The sequence below is a fragment of the Hyperoodon ampullatus genome (genome assembly GCF_949752795.1).
Source record: "Hyperoodon ampullatus genome assembly, chromosome: 14".
NCBI lineage: Eukaryota > Metazoa > Chordata > Mammalia > Artiodactyla > Ziphiidae > Hyperoodon > Hyperoodon ampullatus.
In genome coordinates this window covers 84,561,715-84,580,981 of record NC_136927.1, presented here as the reverse complement: position 1 = coordinate 84,580,981, position 19,267 = coordinate 84,561,715, and the positions used below count along the sequence as shown (strand labels likewise).

Here is a 19,267-nt window from a genome sequence, read left to right as displayed (position 1 = left end):
CACAAACTGCACTTAGCAACTACCCAACCATATTATTTCCTTCCTGTCCAATGTAATTTTTCTGTTTCTTTATATAAAGGACCTCGGCTATTTAAAAAAATTATCCTCCCTCCTAAATTAACCTGGCTTTTATTTGTTTTTAACAATCAAATGAGCTAAGAACGAGAATGAGGCAGTGCTTCGAACTAGCTTCTAGGTAACTAGATGTAAAAATTTTCCTCCATAGCCATCATTTAAAACGGCAAATTGTTCTGTTAGGGGGTACAGGTTGTGGAGTGTGGCGGGTACCAGAGAGAGAGGGCTTGTCCTGAAAGCGAGGCCAGTTTGTCCACTGGACGAGGTTCATCTCGTGATGTGGATGAAACCGCATGCCGCGCCATCCTGCCCCCCCACCACGTCCTTCGCATTCATTCATTTACGCAACAACCGGGGATTTTGTAGGTGCAGGGGGATTGCTGGACAAGTCTGGCAAGACCCTCCCTGTCAGGCGCTTACAGTCTAGTGGCTGTATGATTCCAGTAATTCATTCATTCCACGAAGAATTATTATTTCATTTTTCAATAAATAACCATTGAGCCCTTACTGAGAATCATTACTGAGCAAGGCAGGCAAGATCCTTGCCCTCAAGGGCTTACATTTGAGTGGAAGTTAAATGAACAGGATGATCTCAAAGAGTGAGAAGTGCTAAGAAAAATGCGACAGGATGTGTGTCGGAGGACTAAGGTTTAGAGGAGCTGCTAAGGAAGGGTGATAAAGGAAGGGCGGGGGACGCTGACAGCTGAGCTGAGAGCCATCCTGTAAACCCTGGGCCAGCTGGCTTTCCACCTGTTCCGTTGAGCACTAGTGCTTCCTAACTACACCCTCCACTGGGCACTAAGCACACTGTCTGATGTTAGCTTCTCCGGTGTACTCTGTGTCTCTTCTCCCCGCCGAGGGGCAAAAACCTCTGGGAGGGCAGGTGGCACGAGCACAGGGCTGACTGCCTGCTTGGCTGGTTGCCTGCTTGGTTGATCGCTTAGCTGGTTGACTATGGACCCTCCACAGCCTGGGTTGAGACAGCAGGTAGGAGGAAGTTTCTAATGGGGCACCATGAACATTTGCTCAAGGGAACCCCGAACACACAGGAGATGTCGGTGTAAGAGGGCCGACTGGATCCCTCAACAGTCCTCGTAACGCCAGGCGAGCTCGGGCCCGGCGGGAGCTAGGAGGCGAGGAGGCGAGGAGGCGAGGAGGCGAGGCGGGCGGGCGGTCGGCGCGCCCAGGAACCAGCGGGGCCCGGCCCAACTCTGCCCAGAGGTCGGCGTTCCCGCCGACGCCCGCGAGGGGGCGGACCGCAGGTCGCGTGCCGCGCCTGCGCAGCACAGCGCCCGCGCCGGCGGCCTCGAGCGCCGCCCTCGGAACTGCGCCGGCGCGGTGCGCCTGGCGCTAAGGGGCGGGGCTCCGTTGCGCCGCGCGCAAGGCTGGGGCAAAACCCAGGCCGGGATAGGGCGTGGGGCAGCGCGTCGGGACGTCCCTGGCGTCGGGCCCGATGGCGCGTGCGCATTGGGCAGCCGCCGGGGAGGCTGAGGGGCGGGGCGGGGGCAAGAGTGGCTTTTTTGCCTCGCTGTGCCCTAGCGCCGCCCGGACACCGCGCGGGCCGCCGGCATCATGAAGATCTGGACTTCGGAGCACGTCTTTGAGTACGTTTGGGGCGGAGGCAGGTCGGCAGGGGGCATGGGGTAACCGCGGGGTGGGAGGGCAGGCCGGGCCCGGAGTCGCGGCGAGGCCGGGGCGGCCCTCAGGAAGCTTCCAGGCGTCGGGCCTGGTGGGGGGAGCTGGGCCCGAGCTCCTCGGAGCCCTGGGGGCGGGGACGAAGGTCACGACCCCGGGGACGCCTCAGGAGTGGGTTCCCAGGAGAGACGACCCGTCCGGGACGGGGCTGGGGAAGGGGCCCTGGCGGCCTGCCTCCCGGGGACGCCCCCTTGGGGGGCGGGGGCGTCGCCGAGCACGAGGTCCCTGACGGCACTGGGGGTGGGAGAGGCGCCCCGTTGCCACATGGGGCCTTGCAGAGCCCTGTGGGTCGTGGCCCCGAGGATCGTGGGCTGTCGAGAGGCTGGTCGCTCCAGTATCTTCGGGTGGAGTTCCTTGCTTCGGAATGTGGACTTAGGGCGAGCTCAGGCGACCACGCAGCGGACCTTTTCCGGCAGCCCGTTGACCTGAGGAGTTAGAATTTACGGCCTTGAAATTGGAGTCCAAGGTCCAGCTCTGGCTCCAACAAGCTGTGTGACCTTGGGGTTACGCATTTTCGTCTGAGACATGGAAGACGACGACGGACGGTGTCGTCAGGGCCTGACAGCGCTGAGATGTCTTTGAGGCTACGTTCATTAACATCTGTTGGTTAGGGAGAAATGTTTGGTAAGGAAAATAGGCCTTACCCCAGTTGGATGTTGGGAATTAAATTCCCTTCTGGTTCCATGATTCATTGTACAAAAGAACCACGCATTTATTCGCCTGTATCGTTTTTGCCTGAACAAATTGTTGATCGTTTGACTCATCACTCTTTATTGACTAATCTTTTTTCCTCTCACCCATTTGAAATGCCACCTTCCTCCTAAGACACTTGTGATTTATATTTTAATCCATTTCTGAGCTATCTGTTCTATGCCAGTGGTCTGGCTGTTGTTGCCACACTGTTTTAATTTTTTTAGCTTGGCAGTATGTTTTAGTTTATTTCCAGGGCAATGTTTAAAACAGGTTGTAGACTTTTCACACACTCAGTGAATCAGACACATGCAGGAGTCCACTGGATCCTGGAAGGTAGAGAATGTTAGAATCAGGGGGCAGATTTCTTTTCTCCCTAATGTTTACAGTCTTTCTGGGGGAAAGAGCCTACGTTGGTAGTCTTTCCAGTGTTCTTTAAGCAGGACACATTCTTCACTACTCTGTTTCAGCCGTTGGGATCATGGATGGTTTCTTTGCAGTTCTCTTCTGGGTTTAAATGCTTGAGAAGTTCTTGGCACTCCTTAGAATTTTCTTCCTTAACACTCTTCTCCCTAGCTTATTTCCTACTCCTCCTCCCCACTCATTCGGCCCTTTTCTTTAACGTTTTCCTCTCTTCTTACCCTTCAGTGTAAATGTTCAGTGAAATTCTGTTGTTGGCCTTCTTGCATCTCATCAGGGACTATTAGTCTTTCTCTTTTTGTTGCACGCTTCTCTGAAATTTGATGAAAGCTCTGGGACTCTCCTCGCAGAAAATAGACATATTCCCCTAAATGCTCTGCGTGCCCTGGGAGAAGAAGCCCTGATCCTGATTCTCCCCCGATAATGTGGACTTTTTGATCAAGGTCCCAGCTGCTACACACATTTCTGGCACCCAAATCTGTACCTTGGGCTCCAGTCTTTCTTGAACTTAAAATCCTTATTTTCAGGTCTTAGCAGGGTATCTCTACTCACATGTCCTGCAGGCTCTTCAGACTCAGCATCCCTGAAAATGAAGTCATTTATCTCCCCTCTCAAAATTTTATGCTTTCCCTGTGTTTTCCATCTTAAGGATGTTACTAACTAACAACATTCTAAGTCATCATTCTGAGTCTTTCCCATCTATGATTTTCCAGTGCTTCCTTCTGAGACCTAGTATGTAGTTGGCATCAGTTGAAGTCATTCATTGATTCCTTCAACAAATATGAAGGCCCACTAAGTGCCAGGCACTGTTCTTTGGATTGGTTCCACTTTGGTAAATAAATCAAGACACCGTTGCTGCCTCGGTGGAGTTAACAGTGTTCCCCACCTCGTTTTATAGGTGAAAAAATTGGACAGCTCACCAAGCACGACCAGGTTCTACGGACTGACTGTCCTTTGGGGCCATCTTTGAATGTCTTACAGTGTGAAGTCTTTTCACATGATTTCATTAATTCAGTTAAAGTGAATTACTGGAAGATTGTTAATTGTAGTATGCATCCTTTGTGATTTTTGAGCTAGTCGTGTTTTATAAAGCAGTCTTCATCCAAGCTAAGTCAACGTCAGTGTTTTCAAGTTGGCTCAGAGAGGAGAGAATGACTGACTTAGAAATAATGCATAACCACCCCCGAAGCCTTGTAATTACTAATTTTTTCAAGGAGGTGGGGGAAGAGATAAGTGTGTGGAAGCCACCTCCCCATGGTATATGACCAGATGGAGACAGGGAAGGGTTCATCCGATTCTCATTTTAGATAGTTTCCTTGGTAACAATCAGAGTGCTTGGCCCTTATCACTTCTATTTGTGGGGACTGTTTAGCTTTACGAAGTAGCTCCGCTTATATACCTGCACTGTTTGCTGAATAAGGCTTGAGATTAAAAACAGAATGGGGTTCATTTCTGTATAATATTAGAGCAAAAGTGAAGGCATTAGGAGTAATGTTACTGGTTGTCCAGGGTTTTGCAAAATGAGTGAGGCTGAGATTTTCCTTTTGTCCACGAAAAGTTGTCAGGCTTAGTTCTCTGAAAAGTTGAAATAGATTACTGCCTACTTGTTTTGCTTTTTTGTTTTATAACATCTTTATGGGAGTATAATTGCTTTACAATGGTGGTGTTTTGCTTTTCGAAAAATAAAAAGTCATGCTGTGTGGTTTATTGGTAAGTGTAGTTTGAAACACCATCTCCAGATCTTGTCTTTCCTTTCAGTGAAGACGTGTGAAATCAGTCACTTTTAAGGCTCATTGTAGTTAATAAGAAGCTCATTTGAAATGGATATCTTTGGTACAAGCATGTTGTTCAGATAAGTTGTGAAGAGAACAAATGTACATCACATTTTGAATCACCCAAGTACATGTGCTTTTTGAAGAATATAAAGATGCTGCAAGTTCCATGATATTATTACCATCTCGATCCTAGGTGACAAGCAAATGCTTATTAAGAGAGAATATTAGAAAGTGGCACATTAGGAGCACCTTAAAAAAACATTTTATTGTATTGAGTGACCTTTTCAAAACAGAAATCAGAATCACTCTAGAGGAAAGTAATGGATAAAGATTGATTGGAGGGGCCACTATTATTTATTACCTTATTAGAGAAGAATACATGTTTAATATTATGATCTTTAAATCAGTAATGCTTTGGATCTTTCTGTAATCCCTATGAGAATTTGTAGTGCCTATAAGTTCTTTTGCTCTTGTTACTTCTTTATGGCTTCACAGAAGTGGGGTCAGACAAAAGAATAAATGGTATAATAATAATATTTTTGCTGTTTGTTTCTGTAGAACATAATTGTAAAACACATTTTTATGGATCAGTAATTCTTAGAAACAAAATTTAAATGGGATAGTGGACACTGATAAGTAGAAAAGATGACTTCAGAAACGGTACTGTAGTGCTCCATAGGTTATTTCAACCTTTTAGGCATCAGCTATGCCACATAACCTGTGTGCTGAAAAAATACTGAAATCTGCACATGTTCAAAATGTAGACTGAGCCTCCCAAAATCATCTTTCAGTCAACGTTTCAGAAAATAACCTTCCCTAGGTAAATTAAGTAAAGTTTCATTGTAAAGACTAATTTGATGGGTTATAAAAATGGTTTAATGTATATGCGTATTTTTTAATGTTTGATTTTTTATTCCCATCGGCAGCCACCCATGGGAAACTGTTACAACAGCTGCAATGCAGAAATACCCAAACCCTATGAACCCAAGTGTGGTTGGAGTTGATGTATTGGACAGACACGTAGATCTCTCTGGAAAGTTGCACAGCCATAGACTTCTCAGCACAGAGTGGGGACTGCCTTCCATTGTGAAATCTGTAAGTGTGTCTTTATTCCTGAAGCAATGTGACTGCTGTAGAGAAGTTTTCTAAACCACATTATAATTTCAAATAGGTTGTGGGAGCCGATTCTGAATGTCACTTTTGCATCAGTTCAAATTGTATTATAATAAACTTGAGTTATGAGTGTATAATGAATTGGAAATATTATTACAGTCTTCATGAAGGCACCCGATAAAACCTCCTGAAGGAAGCCAGCTAATGCTCTGCAATCTAAAAGTTTTATTCTGCTTTTCCTACTTTGCCAGCAACTTAAGATGTGGAAGCAGTAGTCTGGTGCTGGTTGTTAGCTGACAGTTGCTGTGGTCAGTGGTGGCCGCGCCCGTTAAGTGAGGAGCATGGTCTCACTTTGCTGCTGCCGTGTTTGTTCCAAGATCTGGTGCTTCTACCTGTACATTTAAAAGCAATTCTATGCCCTTTCAAGGGAGCAGGCTTTAGTGAGCCAGTTTAACCAGCAAGAAAGTGGGGTGCCAGTTTATTGTGATGGGAGAGAACCCTGGTATAAGTGGACCCAGTTGTCTGTAGAGATTCTTTTTCTAGAAAGTGGGCCCCCTCAGAAAAGTAAAGTACACATTTTCCAACAATTTGCTTCCATTGCACACACCACTGCACTAGATGGTGCGGACGCAGAAATGAGCAGGGCTGGGATTGGCTTGGGGTTGGAGCACAGGGAGTGACCCTGGATGTGCTGTGTTATCTTCGTCGTGCGGTGGCTGGTTTTCTGTCTGGAGACCGGAGCCACTGCGTCCTCTCCCTTGGGCTGCACTAGGAAAACACTGACGGACACTCCAAACCTCTCCTTTCTCTAGATGCCCTGTTTCCCGAATATTCAGGCTCACTGCTCCACCCTCAACCTTGGCAGTTCCCGAGTCCTGCCTTGTACTCCGTATGCTCTCAGCGGACTAGTTGCTAATCGCCTCTGCTTGTGTCTTGGGTGTCTCATCTCCTTCGTGGTGTATGAAGTCCTTTTCCCCTAAACGGGCCTCCTTTCTGACCTTTGTTGCTTTCTCATGTTTTTTATGAAAACAGATTTTTGGTTCAAAATATTAACACATTTTTACCTTCAAATAAAATATTGATACACTTGTTAAGAAATCCTTCTTCCTCTGATTACTAATTCTGAATGTTTTACTTAGCTTATTGGTGCAGCAAGAACCAAAACCTATGTGCAAGAACATTCTGTAGTGGATCCCGTAGAGAAAACAATGGAACTTAAATCTACTAATGTAAGTCTGGACTCCCTTTTGTTTTAATTTTAAACTCTTTGGCTTAGTTTTTTTCTCTCTTTTGTAGTTGGTACACAAATGAATGTATGCTCTTCAGCCTGGTTTAGGAAATCAGTACTGAGATGCTGCATTGTCTCTGCCTGTTTGCAGCTTAGCCTCAGTGCTCTAATGAGCCTGCCTGTTATTTCTAGGAGACAGCACTCAATAAAGTGAATTTGGCATCATGTGCATGTTATTACTATTATGATGCTTTTGTCAAATTTACTATTTTTTCAATAAAAAGGAAGCAATGAATAGTGAAAACTTCTTTTTACACAGTAATAGCAAAGTGGTTTATTTGCTGCTGTTTTGTATATTTAGCTAGCAAGGTTTTGGTTTGTGAATTAATTTTGGAAATATTTTTAATCTTGGTTTCCAAAATGATTTGACTTTTTTTTTTAATTCTATAGATTTCATTTACAAATATGGTTTCAGTAGATGAGAGACTTATATACAAACCACATCCTCAAGACCCAGAAAAGTAAGTGAAAAATATTTTAACAAACCTATTTTACAGTGTGTTTAAATTTTTTAAATCAAATATTCCTTTGAAAAATGAAAATTAGGTCATCCTGAAGCTGTGTAAATGTGTTTTGTTCCAGAACTGTTTTGACTCAAGAAGCCATAATTACCGTGAAAGGGGTCAGTCTCGGCAGTTACCTCGAAGGACTCATGGCAAGCACGATATCGTCAAACGCCAATAAGGCGAGTGAGGCTGCTCCCTGCCTGCTCGTGGTTTTGTGTTTTGCTTCTCCTTTGGGGGGTGCAGTGCAGGCTTGCAGGATCTTAGTTCCCCACGCCCCCTGTGGTGAAGCGTGGAGTCTTAACCACTGGACCACCAGGGAAGTCCCTCCCTGCTTGCTCTTATTCCTGGGTCTTGTTTCTTGGAAGCGCTGTCCTTGTGAGCTGACTCTGAGCCACTGCAGTGCGAGGTGATGTGGGCAGTTGCTGGCACGGGCTCTGGGGTCCAGCCCACCTGCATTCACGTGCCCGCTGTGACTCTGACCAGCCTTTCAACTTGGGCAGTTAATTAAGTGAACCTCTCTCTGCTTCAGTTTCCTGTCTGCGAAGTGGAGATTAATCACCCACCTTACAGGGCTGGGTGCAAAGAGTGAATGAGATAATATGGGAAGCCTGTAGCCCTGGGCCCAGCATGGGGGGGCGGGGAGCCGTGTAGCAGTGCGTCACTGTTGAAAGCATAGGTTCCCAACCTTTTTTTCATTATCGTCTCCCTTCACGCCCAGGTCCACTGTAGATATTTTTCCCCTAATTACCCGCACCTCATGAAATTGTTTAATACTACAGATTATAGATATAGATAAATGGGTATATGTCTGTGCTTTACACATGAAAAAAGTGAGATTTTTCTCCACTGCCCCCCAACTGATTTTTGCCTGATTGAGAATGAATGATTTAAAATAAAGTAAGTTCAGAGAAAGAGATGCCTAACGTACTGTTTCATAACACATGTTTAATACAATCATTCAGCAGTCAGAAGATATTCATAGATGCCTTCTCTGTGTCAGGCAGAGTGCTAGGCTAGACAGGGGGTACAGCGGGGAGCAAAACAAACGTGGTCCCTGCCCTCGTGGAACTAAGAGGAAGGCAACATTAATCATACAAAACGTCATTAGGAAAGGAAAAGTACAGAAAGGTATGACAGTGTTTACTGAGTGTTCAGTAATTGATGTTTCTGCTGAGTTCTGAATGAGGGGTGGGTAGGCTGTGAGGGGCCTGCTAGGAAGCATTCCAGGTAGAGGAGCTGCGTGTGCAAAGGAGGCCCTGAGACCGGAAGCAGGAAATGCTCCTGTTCTGTCCCTCAAGGAACTGCGTAGGGTCCAGGAGAGTGGTTGAAGTGGAAGTCAGGGACCAGAGCCTTCAGAGCCTCGTACAGGATTTTGGTTTAAAATATGGACATAAAAAGAAAAAAAAAGGAGTTTGACCTCACCCCGAAAGGGGAACCATTCTAATCATAAATAAGTAAAACATCACTGTCATTTAATTGTAGATTCTTTTGAGAACATCTTTTGCAAAAATTAAAATCAGTATATAGATCAAGCCAGTTTCTCAAAGCATTTGATATTTGGTAAATAACATGAGGGAAAACAAAGCAAAGGTAAAAACAACCCGTCCTGGTGAGGTTTAGTTATGCTTGTACCGCTTCTTGTTACTTCCTGATGTGCAGTTTATTTGACAGGTGCCTTTGCTCTCACTTGGTAAGAATGAACATGTTGGATTTTCTTTTAAGGGCCGAGAAGCAATGGAGTGGGTAATACATAAATTAAATGCTGAAATCGAGGAATTGACGGCTTCGGCAAGAGGGAGCATAAGGACACCAATGGCGGCAGCAGCATTTGTGGAGAAATGATAATGGAAGTTGATAACACCCAGTTCCCCAGGTCTCTACACGCTGGCAGTATATTTATTTGTTATTTAAAAAATACAACTATATTTTCGGTAGAATTGTTTTTTTAATAAGCTGAAGAAGGACTATGTGACTTGATCAAAACAAAGAGGTGCAGGGTTTCCAAATAAAAGGGATTGGCTGAAATTAGTGTTGTCTGAAATGACTGTCTGATTTTGAGGATTCCAGTATTTATGTAAAAATTTAACAATTTTTGAAAAGTACTTGAAAATTGGTATTGGCTGATTAAACCTCCTTAAGGTAGAGTTTTAAAGCTTTTCACGCATTGGAACTCTACCTGTCTTTGGACCAACCCCAGAACCAAGCAGAGCCACCTCTTACATACCCACCACTGCCCTGCAATAAACTTGGAGAACTTGCATGAGGGAACTCACTTTTAAAGGAGAAACTGTATAGTTTTAAAAAGACATTAATTGTATAAAATAATTTGCTCTGCTATAAACCACCATTAAAAATCACAATGTTTTAATTTGGTACTCAACATTTTTGGAGTAAAAATTATCACGAAAGTAATAAATGACTCCAACAAAAATATATTTTATTGTGTTAAAGAGTACTGTATTGATTTGCCAAAGTTTTGTAACTTAGTAAATGTATTACCTTCCTTGGATCTGTACTTTATGACTTAGTATGCTGTGTCGTGGGCTGGTTATGTTAACTGAAAAAATAAAGTCACTACCAGAATTTTGCAGCACTCTAAACGTAAACAGAAGAACAGCTGTTCACATCTTTTAGCATTTCACATTTGCCTACCTTATAAATTGCCATGTGTCAAAATTGTGGTTCTGTAATTGCTAAAGCATGATATGTCGGGTTATTTGAATATAATTCCTTTTTGAAGTAATTGTGACCACAAAACATCTTTTTTACGTGAAGAGCTGTACATCATGTGAAATTACTCGAATGATGTCTTGATCTGAAGCATAAATCCCAGGGACTTAATGTTTTTAATAATACTGTGTCACTGCGGGGGATGGGAGCGGTGGAGAAGAAAAAAGAATAATAGGGCGGAAAAAAAAGCATTGACCTAAACTAACCAGTATGTGAATTGCTTTGCAGCTTTTATTTATGGGAAATCCTTGCTTTGGATGCCAGTGGGCAGCTGCAATCTGAAAAACAATCCAGTAAATGTTGTTTTGTTTTGTATTTTGTAGCAGGCAATTAATTATCAACCACTAAATAAGAATATCTTTGATACTGGGAATTGTTGCATACAGAATATTTTTGTTAAAAGGTGATGAGCTCTTGCCTTTATTTCACAGTACTTAAAGTGATAAACTTCTAGTCAGGTTTCCTATAAAAGAAACCAATTAATATATGTACCTAAACCACAAAAATAGTATACCAAACTATTTGAAAATTATTGTTTTTCTATTTAAAATATTGTTTAGCTTGCGACTTCTTAGGACATTTGTAAAAGCAAGTTAAAGCCAATAAGGCTTTTGATTATTTTTTGTAACCGGAGATGGTTTTTACAATTAAAATAACATTTCAACTAAACAAACCATTGCTAAACAATGATATTTAATAATAAGTTGCCTTGTATAATTTCTGAAAATTATACTCGTTCTGAAAAGTATAATACCCTAATGATAAAAAGATTTCTAAACAAAATTTTATCCTGTTTGATTTTTTTTACTCTGATCTAATGACAAAATTCTATAGATTTTCATCTTCCAGTGTAGTTACTTTTCGTTAAGTAGCTCGTAGGTAATGGCTTTTACCTGTTATTTATATTTTAATAACATAGCAGGCATTCGAGAGGACTAAACTGGAGTAGAGTGTTCATGGGTTAGAATTAGACTCTCGGACTATGGAGCATATTATCCTGTTTAATGTTAAAGATGGATCTTATATGAGTTAAGAAAAACCTTCCTGTTAATAAAAACTTCCTTTTAACTACGATGTTTTTCCTGATTATAATTTCTTTTTAATAACTAAGGAGCAAAAGAAGTGTTTTTCCTTGTAAGAATTCACCTAATTGCCGCGCGCTCGAGCCGGCTCTGCGCCGCGAGGTTGAGTCTCTTAAGTTGGACGCGCTGCGCCTCCTCCCCGCCTCCCTCCGATGTCCAGTCCATTCTCCCCGGCCAGGTTCTGGTGCCCCGGGCCGGCCTGAAACCCCTAGGGATTGTCGGGGGGCGGCTCGTTTTAACTAACTCTGGGCGGACATGCTTGAGTGTTGTCAACATCAAGGTCTGGACGTGGCCGTCGGGTCCGGGGTCGGGGGGGGTGCGCCCCGACACCGACCTCGACGCGGCCCCGAGTCGTGCGTTCCCTCCCCAACTCCCCTCTCGCCCCGCCGCCGCGCCCCACCGCCCCCGCCAGGACCACTACGGAAGCCCGCGGAGCCAATAGGAACGCGCGGCCGGCCGGCCCGCCCGAGGATTGGCACCTGCGGCCCGGGCCGCGCGCCCCCATTGGCTCGCGGCGCCTAGGTGATTCTACGGCGAGACGGCAGAGGCCGTTCGGGAGGGCGGGGCGGGGCAAGAGGCGGTGGGATTGGCAGGTGCGGAGCTCCGCCCCTTCCGCTTCTCAGGCCTGACCTTCCGGCAGCCGGCCCTCGCGCTGAGCCGACCTTGACGGGGCCTCGCGATTCATCCCGACGCGCCCCCTCTCGCGACATCATGGTGGCGTACTGGCGACAAGCTGGACTCAGGTAGGGCCGGGCATCGGGAGGGGCGGACAGCTGGGGCGCGGAGAGGTCCGGGGCGAACCGGGGTCGGAGGTCACGCCGGGCGCGTGAGTGCGGCCCCAAGATGGCGGCCTGCGGACGGGGAGGCCGGGCTCACGGCCGTGGGATGCGGGCTCACGGCCGTGGGATGCCTGCTCACGGCCGTGGGATGCCTGCTCACGGCCGTGGGATGCCTGCGCGCCGGGGCCGAGCACCTGCCCGCACCTGCCAGGGGCGCCGCCGATCACCTGTGCGCCGCCGTGAAGGCGTCGACAAGTGCCGTGTCTTCCCGAGGACGGCGCTTCTCACCCGCGGGGCCTTTGTCCTTTGAATTACACTCGGTTGACGTTCTAGAAGTAACAGAGCCACATAAAACTTGAGAACTCGAAGGAGCGGAGAGAGGTCTCTGGAGGTAACCACGGTCACCATACCTGGCCGTTCTAGCATTAAGGTGGGGCCTTTTAAAATGGCATATCCATCTTTTATTTAAATTAGCTCCTGTTGCTCTCAGGTTTCCTTATTGGTAAAACGGCTGAAAGCCCTCGGTAAGGTGTACAAAGCTCTGCCACAAGGTGAGTGGTGGCTCTTGGGAAGCCAAACTATGGAACCCACTGGAGGACATGGCTTCTGGTGAAATGGAGACACCATGGATCTAGGTGTCACACCTGGTTTCTTTGCCTGTGCACCCAGTTGAGCCGCTCACCTGGCTCAGGTTAGCACACCTTGTTACTTGACTAGATTAATTAGCACCTCCTAGTAGTGACCTTCTGTGGGTATGTGACTGTGGGCAACCCAAGTGTGTCCTGACTTTCAAGGTCAAGCAGAGTTTTGTACAGTTGGAAGGATGATGGTCCCAGTCAGAGGGACCATGTATTAAGCGCCTACTACGAGATAGGGGGGGCAGTCCTGCTCTCCACACTTTGTCTTTCCTCCTCCCTACCACCAGTGGGGCAAATACTGTTATCCTTCTGCTTTGCTCTGTTGTTTTTACAGAATAAATTAGCCCAAAAGATGGAACAGCTTAAAATTCACCAATTAGTAGGAGTGGAAGCAAGAATTGGAACTCCTACCTCTGGCCCAAAAAAACAAACCTGAAACATGAGAAAATAGTCAGCAGCTCCCTCCCCTCTGTCCTTCCTGTTTTCAAAAAGTGTAAAAAGTGAGCTGACATCTTTTGGAAAATAAGATGTTGATGGGAGTCCATCTACCAAACAGGAAGCAGGCTGTTGGATATTTTGCTAGAATTGATGGTGTTCTCGAAGGACATCTCAGTTTAATTTAGAAACCTTGGTTGGGAAGTATTTTCAATGGCAGACCTGACAAGCAGAATCCAGTATTCTCAGGAAAACCTATAAATAATCAGAAGTAGAGCTGTTTTAATTCAAAATAGTTTTTTTCTCTTTTAATTATGTATACTTTACCTTGTAAGAATAATAAAAGAAAAAATTTTAAATAGAGAAATGGAAAAAAACCACTCATATTATACCCTCTGTTAACATTTAGGACTGTTTACTGTGCTGTGGGATTTTTTTCTCTAATATATGCATCTTTTATTTCAAATTAATATGTATTAAAGAGAAAACACTGCAAAGAAGAAAAACCAAAAATCACCTAACCCCATTTAAGACTTTGATACATTTCTTTCTGCTCTTCTTTTTCTTTGTATAGATTCCTTTTGCATTAGTCATTTTTTAAAAATTAGTTAACTTTTTTTTTTTTTTTTTGGCTGTGTTGAGTCTTCGTTTCTGCGCACAGGCTTTTCATTGCGGTGGCTTCTCGTTGTGGAGCGTGGGCTCTAGGGCGCGTGGGCCTCAGTAGTTGGAGCACACGGGCTTAATTGCTCCGCGGCATGTGGGATCTTCCCGGACCAGGGTTCAAACCCAAGTCCCCTGCATTGGCAGGCGGATTCTTAACCACTGCACCACCAGGGAAGCCCTGCATTAGTCATTTTTAAGTTCAGTTCTACAATGATGTACAATCCAACCAAAATGAAAAGTATAGGAAGAAAAACAAAAGCACAGCCACACAGCAAGTCTGGCTGGATCATTGATAATTAGCTTTATATTGTCTCTCGTGTTCCTCCAGCTACATCCGATACTCCCAGATCTGTGCAAAAGCAGTGAGGGATGCACTGAAGACGGAATTCAAAGCAAACATCGAGAAGACTTCTGGCAGCAGCATAAAAATTGTGAAAGTGAAAAAGGAATAATCTGTAAGTTGCTGGTGGATTTAGAGAAAGAGTTGCATCTTAAGTTTTTAGAGAGCCTTTTTTTTTTTTTTTTTTTTTTTTTGCAGTACGCGGGCCTCTCACTGTTGTGGCCTCTCCCGTTGCGGAGCACAGGCTCCGGACGTGCAGGCTCAGCGGCCATGGCTCACGGGCCCAGCCGCTCCACGGCACGTGGGATCTTCCCGGACCGGGGCACAAACCCGTGTCCCCTGCATCGGCAGACGGACTCTCAACCACTGCGCCACCAGGGAAGCCCTTTAGAGAGCTTTTAAAAATCAAAATAATTTTAGTTCTACCTTCTGTCCACAATTTGGTCCATCAGCACATCTAGAAGTTAGTTAGTGGGATGATCATGTCAGGCATACAGGTTGTGGAAGCCCCGTGGCATCATCAAAGAATGTCATTTCGAGGCCCTGACAAGCAGAAGTAACGGCCACGTTGATTTTCAGTTCATTGAGCAATGCTAGGTAGAAAGCCATCTTATGTTAATTAAACGTGTTTCGTGTGTCTGCACAAAATCAAATAATTCGGACGATAAACTCCCCACTTTTATAATTGTTATTGGAGTTATGTAACAGTTCAGGAGCATGAAAAATTAGTTCTTTGAGTTTTTATTTCCCCCGCATCTGCTAATGTTCTCACAAATCACTACTTCCCAAACATAGGGCTACAAGTACAGGCAAGGGTCCTGCTATTTTATCAAGCAATAAAATCGGCAAGACCGTGCAGTGAATACTGTTTTGCTAAATTTATGTTTTCAGAGTTTGGTTCATTTTACTTCTCATGTTGGCAATGCAAAGTAAGACAGTTTCGTACAGTTGATAAGTTCAGACTTTTGTGTTCCAAACTATTAAAGTGATTTGATCTCTAAACTGCTTTCTTGACATTATTATTTCAAAGATCAAGCAAGGCAAATTACCAGAAGGATGTTTTTCAGATTTAATTTTCTTGTTAAGCTTTAAAAAAGCTTCAGACCCGCAGTTGCAGGGAAATGTGATAAATAGTAATCCTTTGGCAGCTTGTGGTTATGAGCGATTTTACTTATTGGAACTGTCTCCCCTAAGCACTTTTCATTTTCATTCTGAATTAGTAAATATTTTATTACAAGTCTGGAGATGCGGTGTTGAGCCCTTTTTCTGGGGCTCTCTGTCTGATCTCATAATTCTGAGGAATGAAACCTGGTTTTAGGTTGGGTTGTTTTGTTTTAACAACGAGCTAACAGAAAAATCACCCAGCCTGTGCCTGCAGCGTGGCCGAGCCAGACTCTGCATCGAACTCCCTCCACCTTGTAATGTCCTTTGGGCCAGGAAGTAGTGTCCAGCTCCGGTAAGCAGAACAGTGACTGTTCTCTATCCATCGTGCTGGGGACGCAGCCCCACCGCCTCAGCATAGGGGATTTAGCGTCTTTTAAAGGCAGAGTGTTTCTTTATTGCGGGGAGAGTGTTTGGTTTTACTTAGCAGGGAAGTGCCTCTTCGGCTAAGGCAGTGCACGTGAACCTGCACTTTTTACAGCTGAGAGCCAGGCTTTATCACCAACTGAGAGAACTGGATCTGCAGTCATATTATACTGCTCATTATAAGGAAGTTACTTTCCCTATTCGTGCTGGATTTTTAAGAAAACATGAAGGACTGGCAACTTGCTGTTTCTCTTTTCCTCGTAGACCCTGACTACAGCTTGAAATGCTGCATGTTCATGGTGAAGATGTGTGGGCACGTGGTATGGCAGATTGAAAACGATCCCCCTTTGTGGAAAAAAAAAAAAAAAAAACCTGTCTTGTTCATAGATTGACAATGCCAATAAATTAAAGTACAGTTCACTCTTGCTGTTGGTTTTTGGTTTCTCTCGGACTTTTTCTGTTTGGGAACTACCACACAACTGCAGGATTATGATCATACGAACCAGGGCTTTTTAAAGGAGAACAGTGAATTCCCTGGTGGTCCAGTGGTTAGGACTCTGAGCTTCCACTGCACGGGGCACGGGTTCGATCCCTGGTTGGCGAACTAAGATCCTGTAAGACGCACAGCTGAAAAAAAAGTTAAAGGGAGAACAGATATCATGTCTAGTGACCAGAGGGATCCCGGAGACATTTTGAAAATGTCTCAAAAGAGAAGGTTCTCTTTTTCGTGACATAATTGACAGAATTGGGCTCCGTCATCGAGGCTGTCTTGCCCCTTATCTTTGAATTGCAGACGTCATGTCAGAGCACTGGGTTGGGGTCGGGGGTGGGCCGGGTTGTCTGCTGGCCTCGTCCTAATGCCGCCGGCAGCCGTATCCAGGTGGTGCCACTAAGCAGGCTGAGTGTGAATAATTATGGAAAGTGTAGATGCGGAGAAGAAATGCTAAATTGTATTCATTTTCTATCGTGCACTTCAAAGCTATAGAGAAGTACTATTGTTGAAATTCACTAAGCACAAGATACTTTTCACATTGTCTTATAAGTGAATCTTTATATTCTGGGAGCATTTCTCATAGGAAACGAGGCAAAGCTGCTTCGCAACATGCTTACCGAGCTGATGGCCGAGCTGACGTGAAAATCTAAGCTTCTGGACTGCAGGTCTAGGGCATGATCATGACAGCAGGTCCATGATGTTTTCACGGTGATTCATTTACCTATTAAATATTTAGGGTTGAAGAATTGTTGCCAGTGGGGTGTTTTTCTCTTTCTTTGAAACTTGAAGGCACTCAGCCAAGTAAAACCCCAAAGTTTACAAAATTGCAAAGTTAACTGCTTGATTTTTACCCACTTCTGGAGATGGAGAGATACACTTGGACAGGAAATGTTGAAACACCGTTTAGCTTCTGCCCCAGGACAGGTTCTCAGCTTGGTACTTAAGCTAACAATAATTTATCACGGCCACTCCACCATGCCAAGGATGAGGGCAAGAACACGCCTTTGTTGTTGGCTTCTGGAGAGGACTTCCTGCCCTGGACACTTGACCTGCAGGCTTTATCTCATTCTTGGCATGGGGCACACGAGGAGGAGCTGCAGGGCTGGACAGAAGCAGTCTACGAGCCCCTTGTGCCCTGTGCCTCAGGCTGTTGTCCTGCTCTTTTGAAGTCAAGGCCCCTCAGTTGGCATGCTTCCGGTCCCCACAATTAAGGTACCAGGAGGCATCGTTCATTACAGGGACAGGAATAAATGGATCACAAGGCTGTGGGGCCTTTTTGGTACCAGGCAAATAAAGTAACTGATAGGCGAAGGGCTAAATTCTTTCCAGCCAATTCAATTAGAGATAAGTCATTTATTCAGGAGGCAAATGGGATAATTAGAGACGAGACTTAGGGACAGGGCTTGTGGTATGGAAAGGATTAAGTCAACTGAGTAAAGGACAGATTCACTGCTCAGTAAAGATTCTTTGAGGCTCCTCTGTGATTAAAAAATCCTGAACCGATACTGTGATGCCCTGCCTCATGCCCTGCTGGGAGCTGGCAGGACCACTGTGTCCAGATTACCAGGGGGCCCTGATCAGATCTTGTTGTGGGTATTTCACTAACCACCTGAGTGATTTGTGAGGGATTCAGTCTCTTCACTCACGCAGTGTTCTTGTGTGTGAAGTGAAGGAATCGGACAAGCTCTAAAATTCTGATTCTACCGTCTTGGTCTCTGAGAGACCAATGTCGCTGTAGCAACCATACAGCTAAAGGAATAGGCTCTTCAGAATCAAAGGGGACGGCTTTCTTTTGGTTTCTAGTGGGGTTTTTTGGTTTTTTTTTTTTTAATCTATTTCTACCATACAAAAGAGTAGGGTGGTGAGATGCATTCTGAAAATAGTTTTAACTTTTACTCACGTTAATCAGGCTGGACGGTTAGAATTCCAAGAAAAGGAATTTATTTAGTCTGAAATAAAGCAATTTAGCCATTTAAAATTGTATTTCTTTTATTTTAATGATTACTGTTGAGCAAACAAAAGTCTTTATAGTAATATAAATCAGCAGGGTTTTTTTTTAATTTAGATCCTTGTCCTTTCTTGCATCTATTTAATTGCCTTTTTAGATTTGAGAAAGTGAAAAAAAGTGCTAGAGGAACCGTGTGTGTAAATTCTTATGTAATCGCAGGTTATAAGTCTTTAGCATCTAAGGAAGTTATGAACTTCAAACTAGGAGTAGTTTAGGTGCAGTTCCTTAAGTCTACTTTTAAATCTACTTTTGTTTTTAGTGCATTTTGAGCCACAAGTAGAAAGTATTTAAATTTTTTTTTTTTTTTTGTAATTCTGGAAATAGAAGACTTGTCATGATACCAACAGCGAGACTTAATTTTCTCTTGGTACATGTTTTAGTTATTTCCTCATGAGACTACATGAAAAGAGTGAAGTTTCTCAAAATGAGCTGCTGTCACCCGTTCACCGGCTACCTCATTACTGCAGATGACAGAGCAAATCCAGTTGCCTGCAAGTAAATATTTCCTCCTGTCACCAGCTACTCATGGATCAAATAGGACAGCTCCGTGGTAATTCTAGAAGGCCATTAAAACCCGTACAGCGCTGGAAGGGATGGCAGTGCTGCATGTCAGGAATAGGTAAACTGTAATTAAGAAGTTATGGATGATCTGATTACGCTTTTGTGTATCTGGTCCTCTTGTAATGTGAGCAGATTAAAATCATGTAATGCTTAAAGCTGCATCATCATGCAAACATCTATGGCAACTTCTGCTAATTAATTTGAACTGTAAAAGTTCCCTAATGAGACGATGTCCTCCGTAACCGCGAAGGACACTGCAGCCACCGCTGCTTAATTCCTCCGTTTGAATGGTTGCCGAGCGCTCCTGTGCCCTTTTAAAGAACAGAGCGGCTACAGGGAGCTTTCAGGAGGTGATCGCCACATGAAAGTGAAAAGGGCATTTCGAAATAGCCTTTACAAGGAAAACCAAAGATGATGATGAATGAATTCCCAGAATCAAACACTAATAA

The 19,267-nt window shown here is 44.5% G+C and overlaps 2 protein-coding genes across 3 annotated transcripts; both read left to right on the top strand.

Annotated features, from left to right (window-relative positions):
• Positions 1-1,647: 1,647 nt before the first annotated feature.
• On the top strand, positions 1,648-9,587 carry PRELID3B (PRELI domain containing 3B; the record flags this gene model as incomplete). 2 transcript variants are annotated; one of them, XM_079719845.1, is made up of 6 exons in its annotated part: positions 1,648-1,679; positions 5,582-5,750; positions 6,908-6,997; positions 7,447-7,517; positions 7,639-7,741; positions 9,285-9,587. In XM_079719845.1, 6 exons carry the CDS (start codon positions 1,648-1,650, stop codon positions 9,402-9,404), a joined length of 585 nt encoding a protein of 194 aa, XP_079575971.1. In that variant the 3' UTR covers positions 9,405-9,587. The 2 variants fall into 2 exon arrangements, with proteins under 2 accessions (XP_079575971.1, XP_079575972.1); XM_079719846.1 differs by lacking the exon at positions 6,908-6,997.
• A 2,396-nt stretch (positions 9,588-11,983) lies between these two features.
• On the top strand, positions 11,984-16,176 carry ATP5F1E (ATP synthase F1 subunit epsilon). The gene is made up of 3 exons (XM_079719586.1): positions 11,984-12,117; positions 14,218-14,344; positions 16,021-16,176. The coding sequence occupies exons 1-2, from the start codon at positions 12,086-12,088 to the stop codon at positions 14,339-14,341; spliced, it is 156 nt and encodes a 51-aa protein (XP_079575712.1). The 5' UTR covers positions 11,984-12,085; the 3' UTR covers positions 14,342-14,344; positions 16,021-16,176.
• The last annotated feature ends 3,091 nt before the right edge of the window (positions 16,177-19,267 follow it).

Coding starts and splice junctions, on each gene's coding strand:
- ATP5F1E (XM_079719586.1), top strand. CDS start 12,086: ATGGTGGCGTACTGGCGACAAGCTGGACTCAG. Junction 12,118..14,217: donor TGGCGACAAGCTGGACTCAG/GTAGGGCCGGGC, acceptor GTGTTCCTCCAG/CTACATCCGATACTCCCAGA.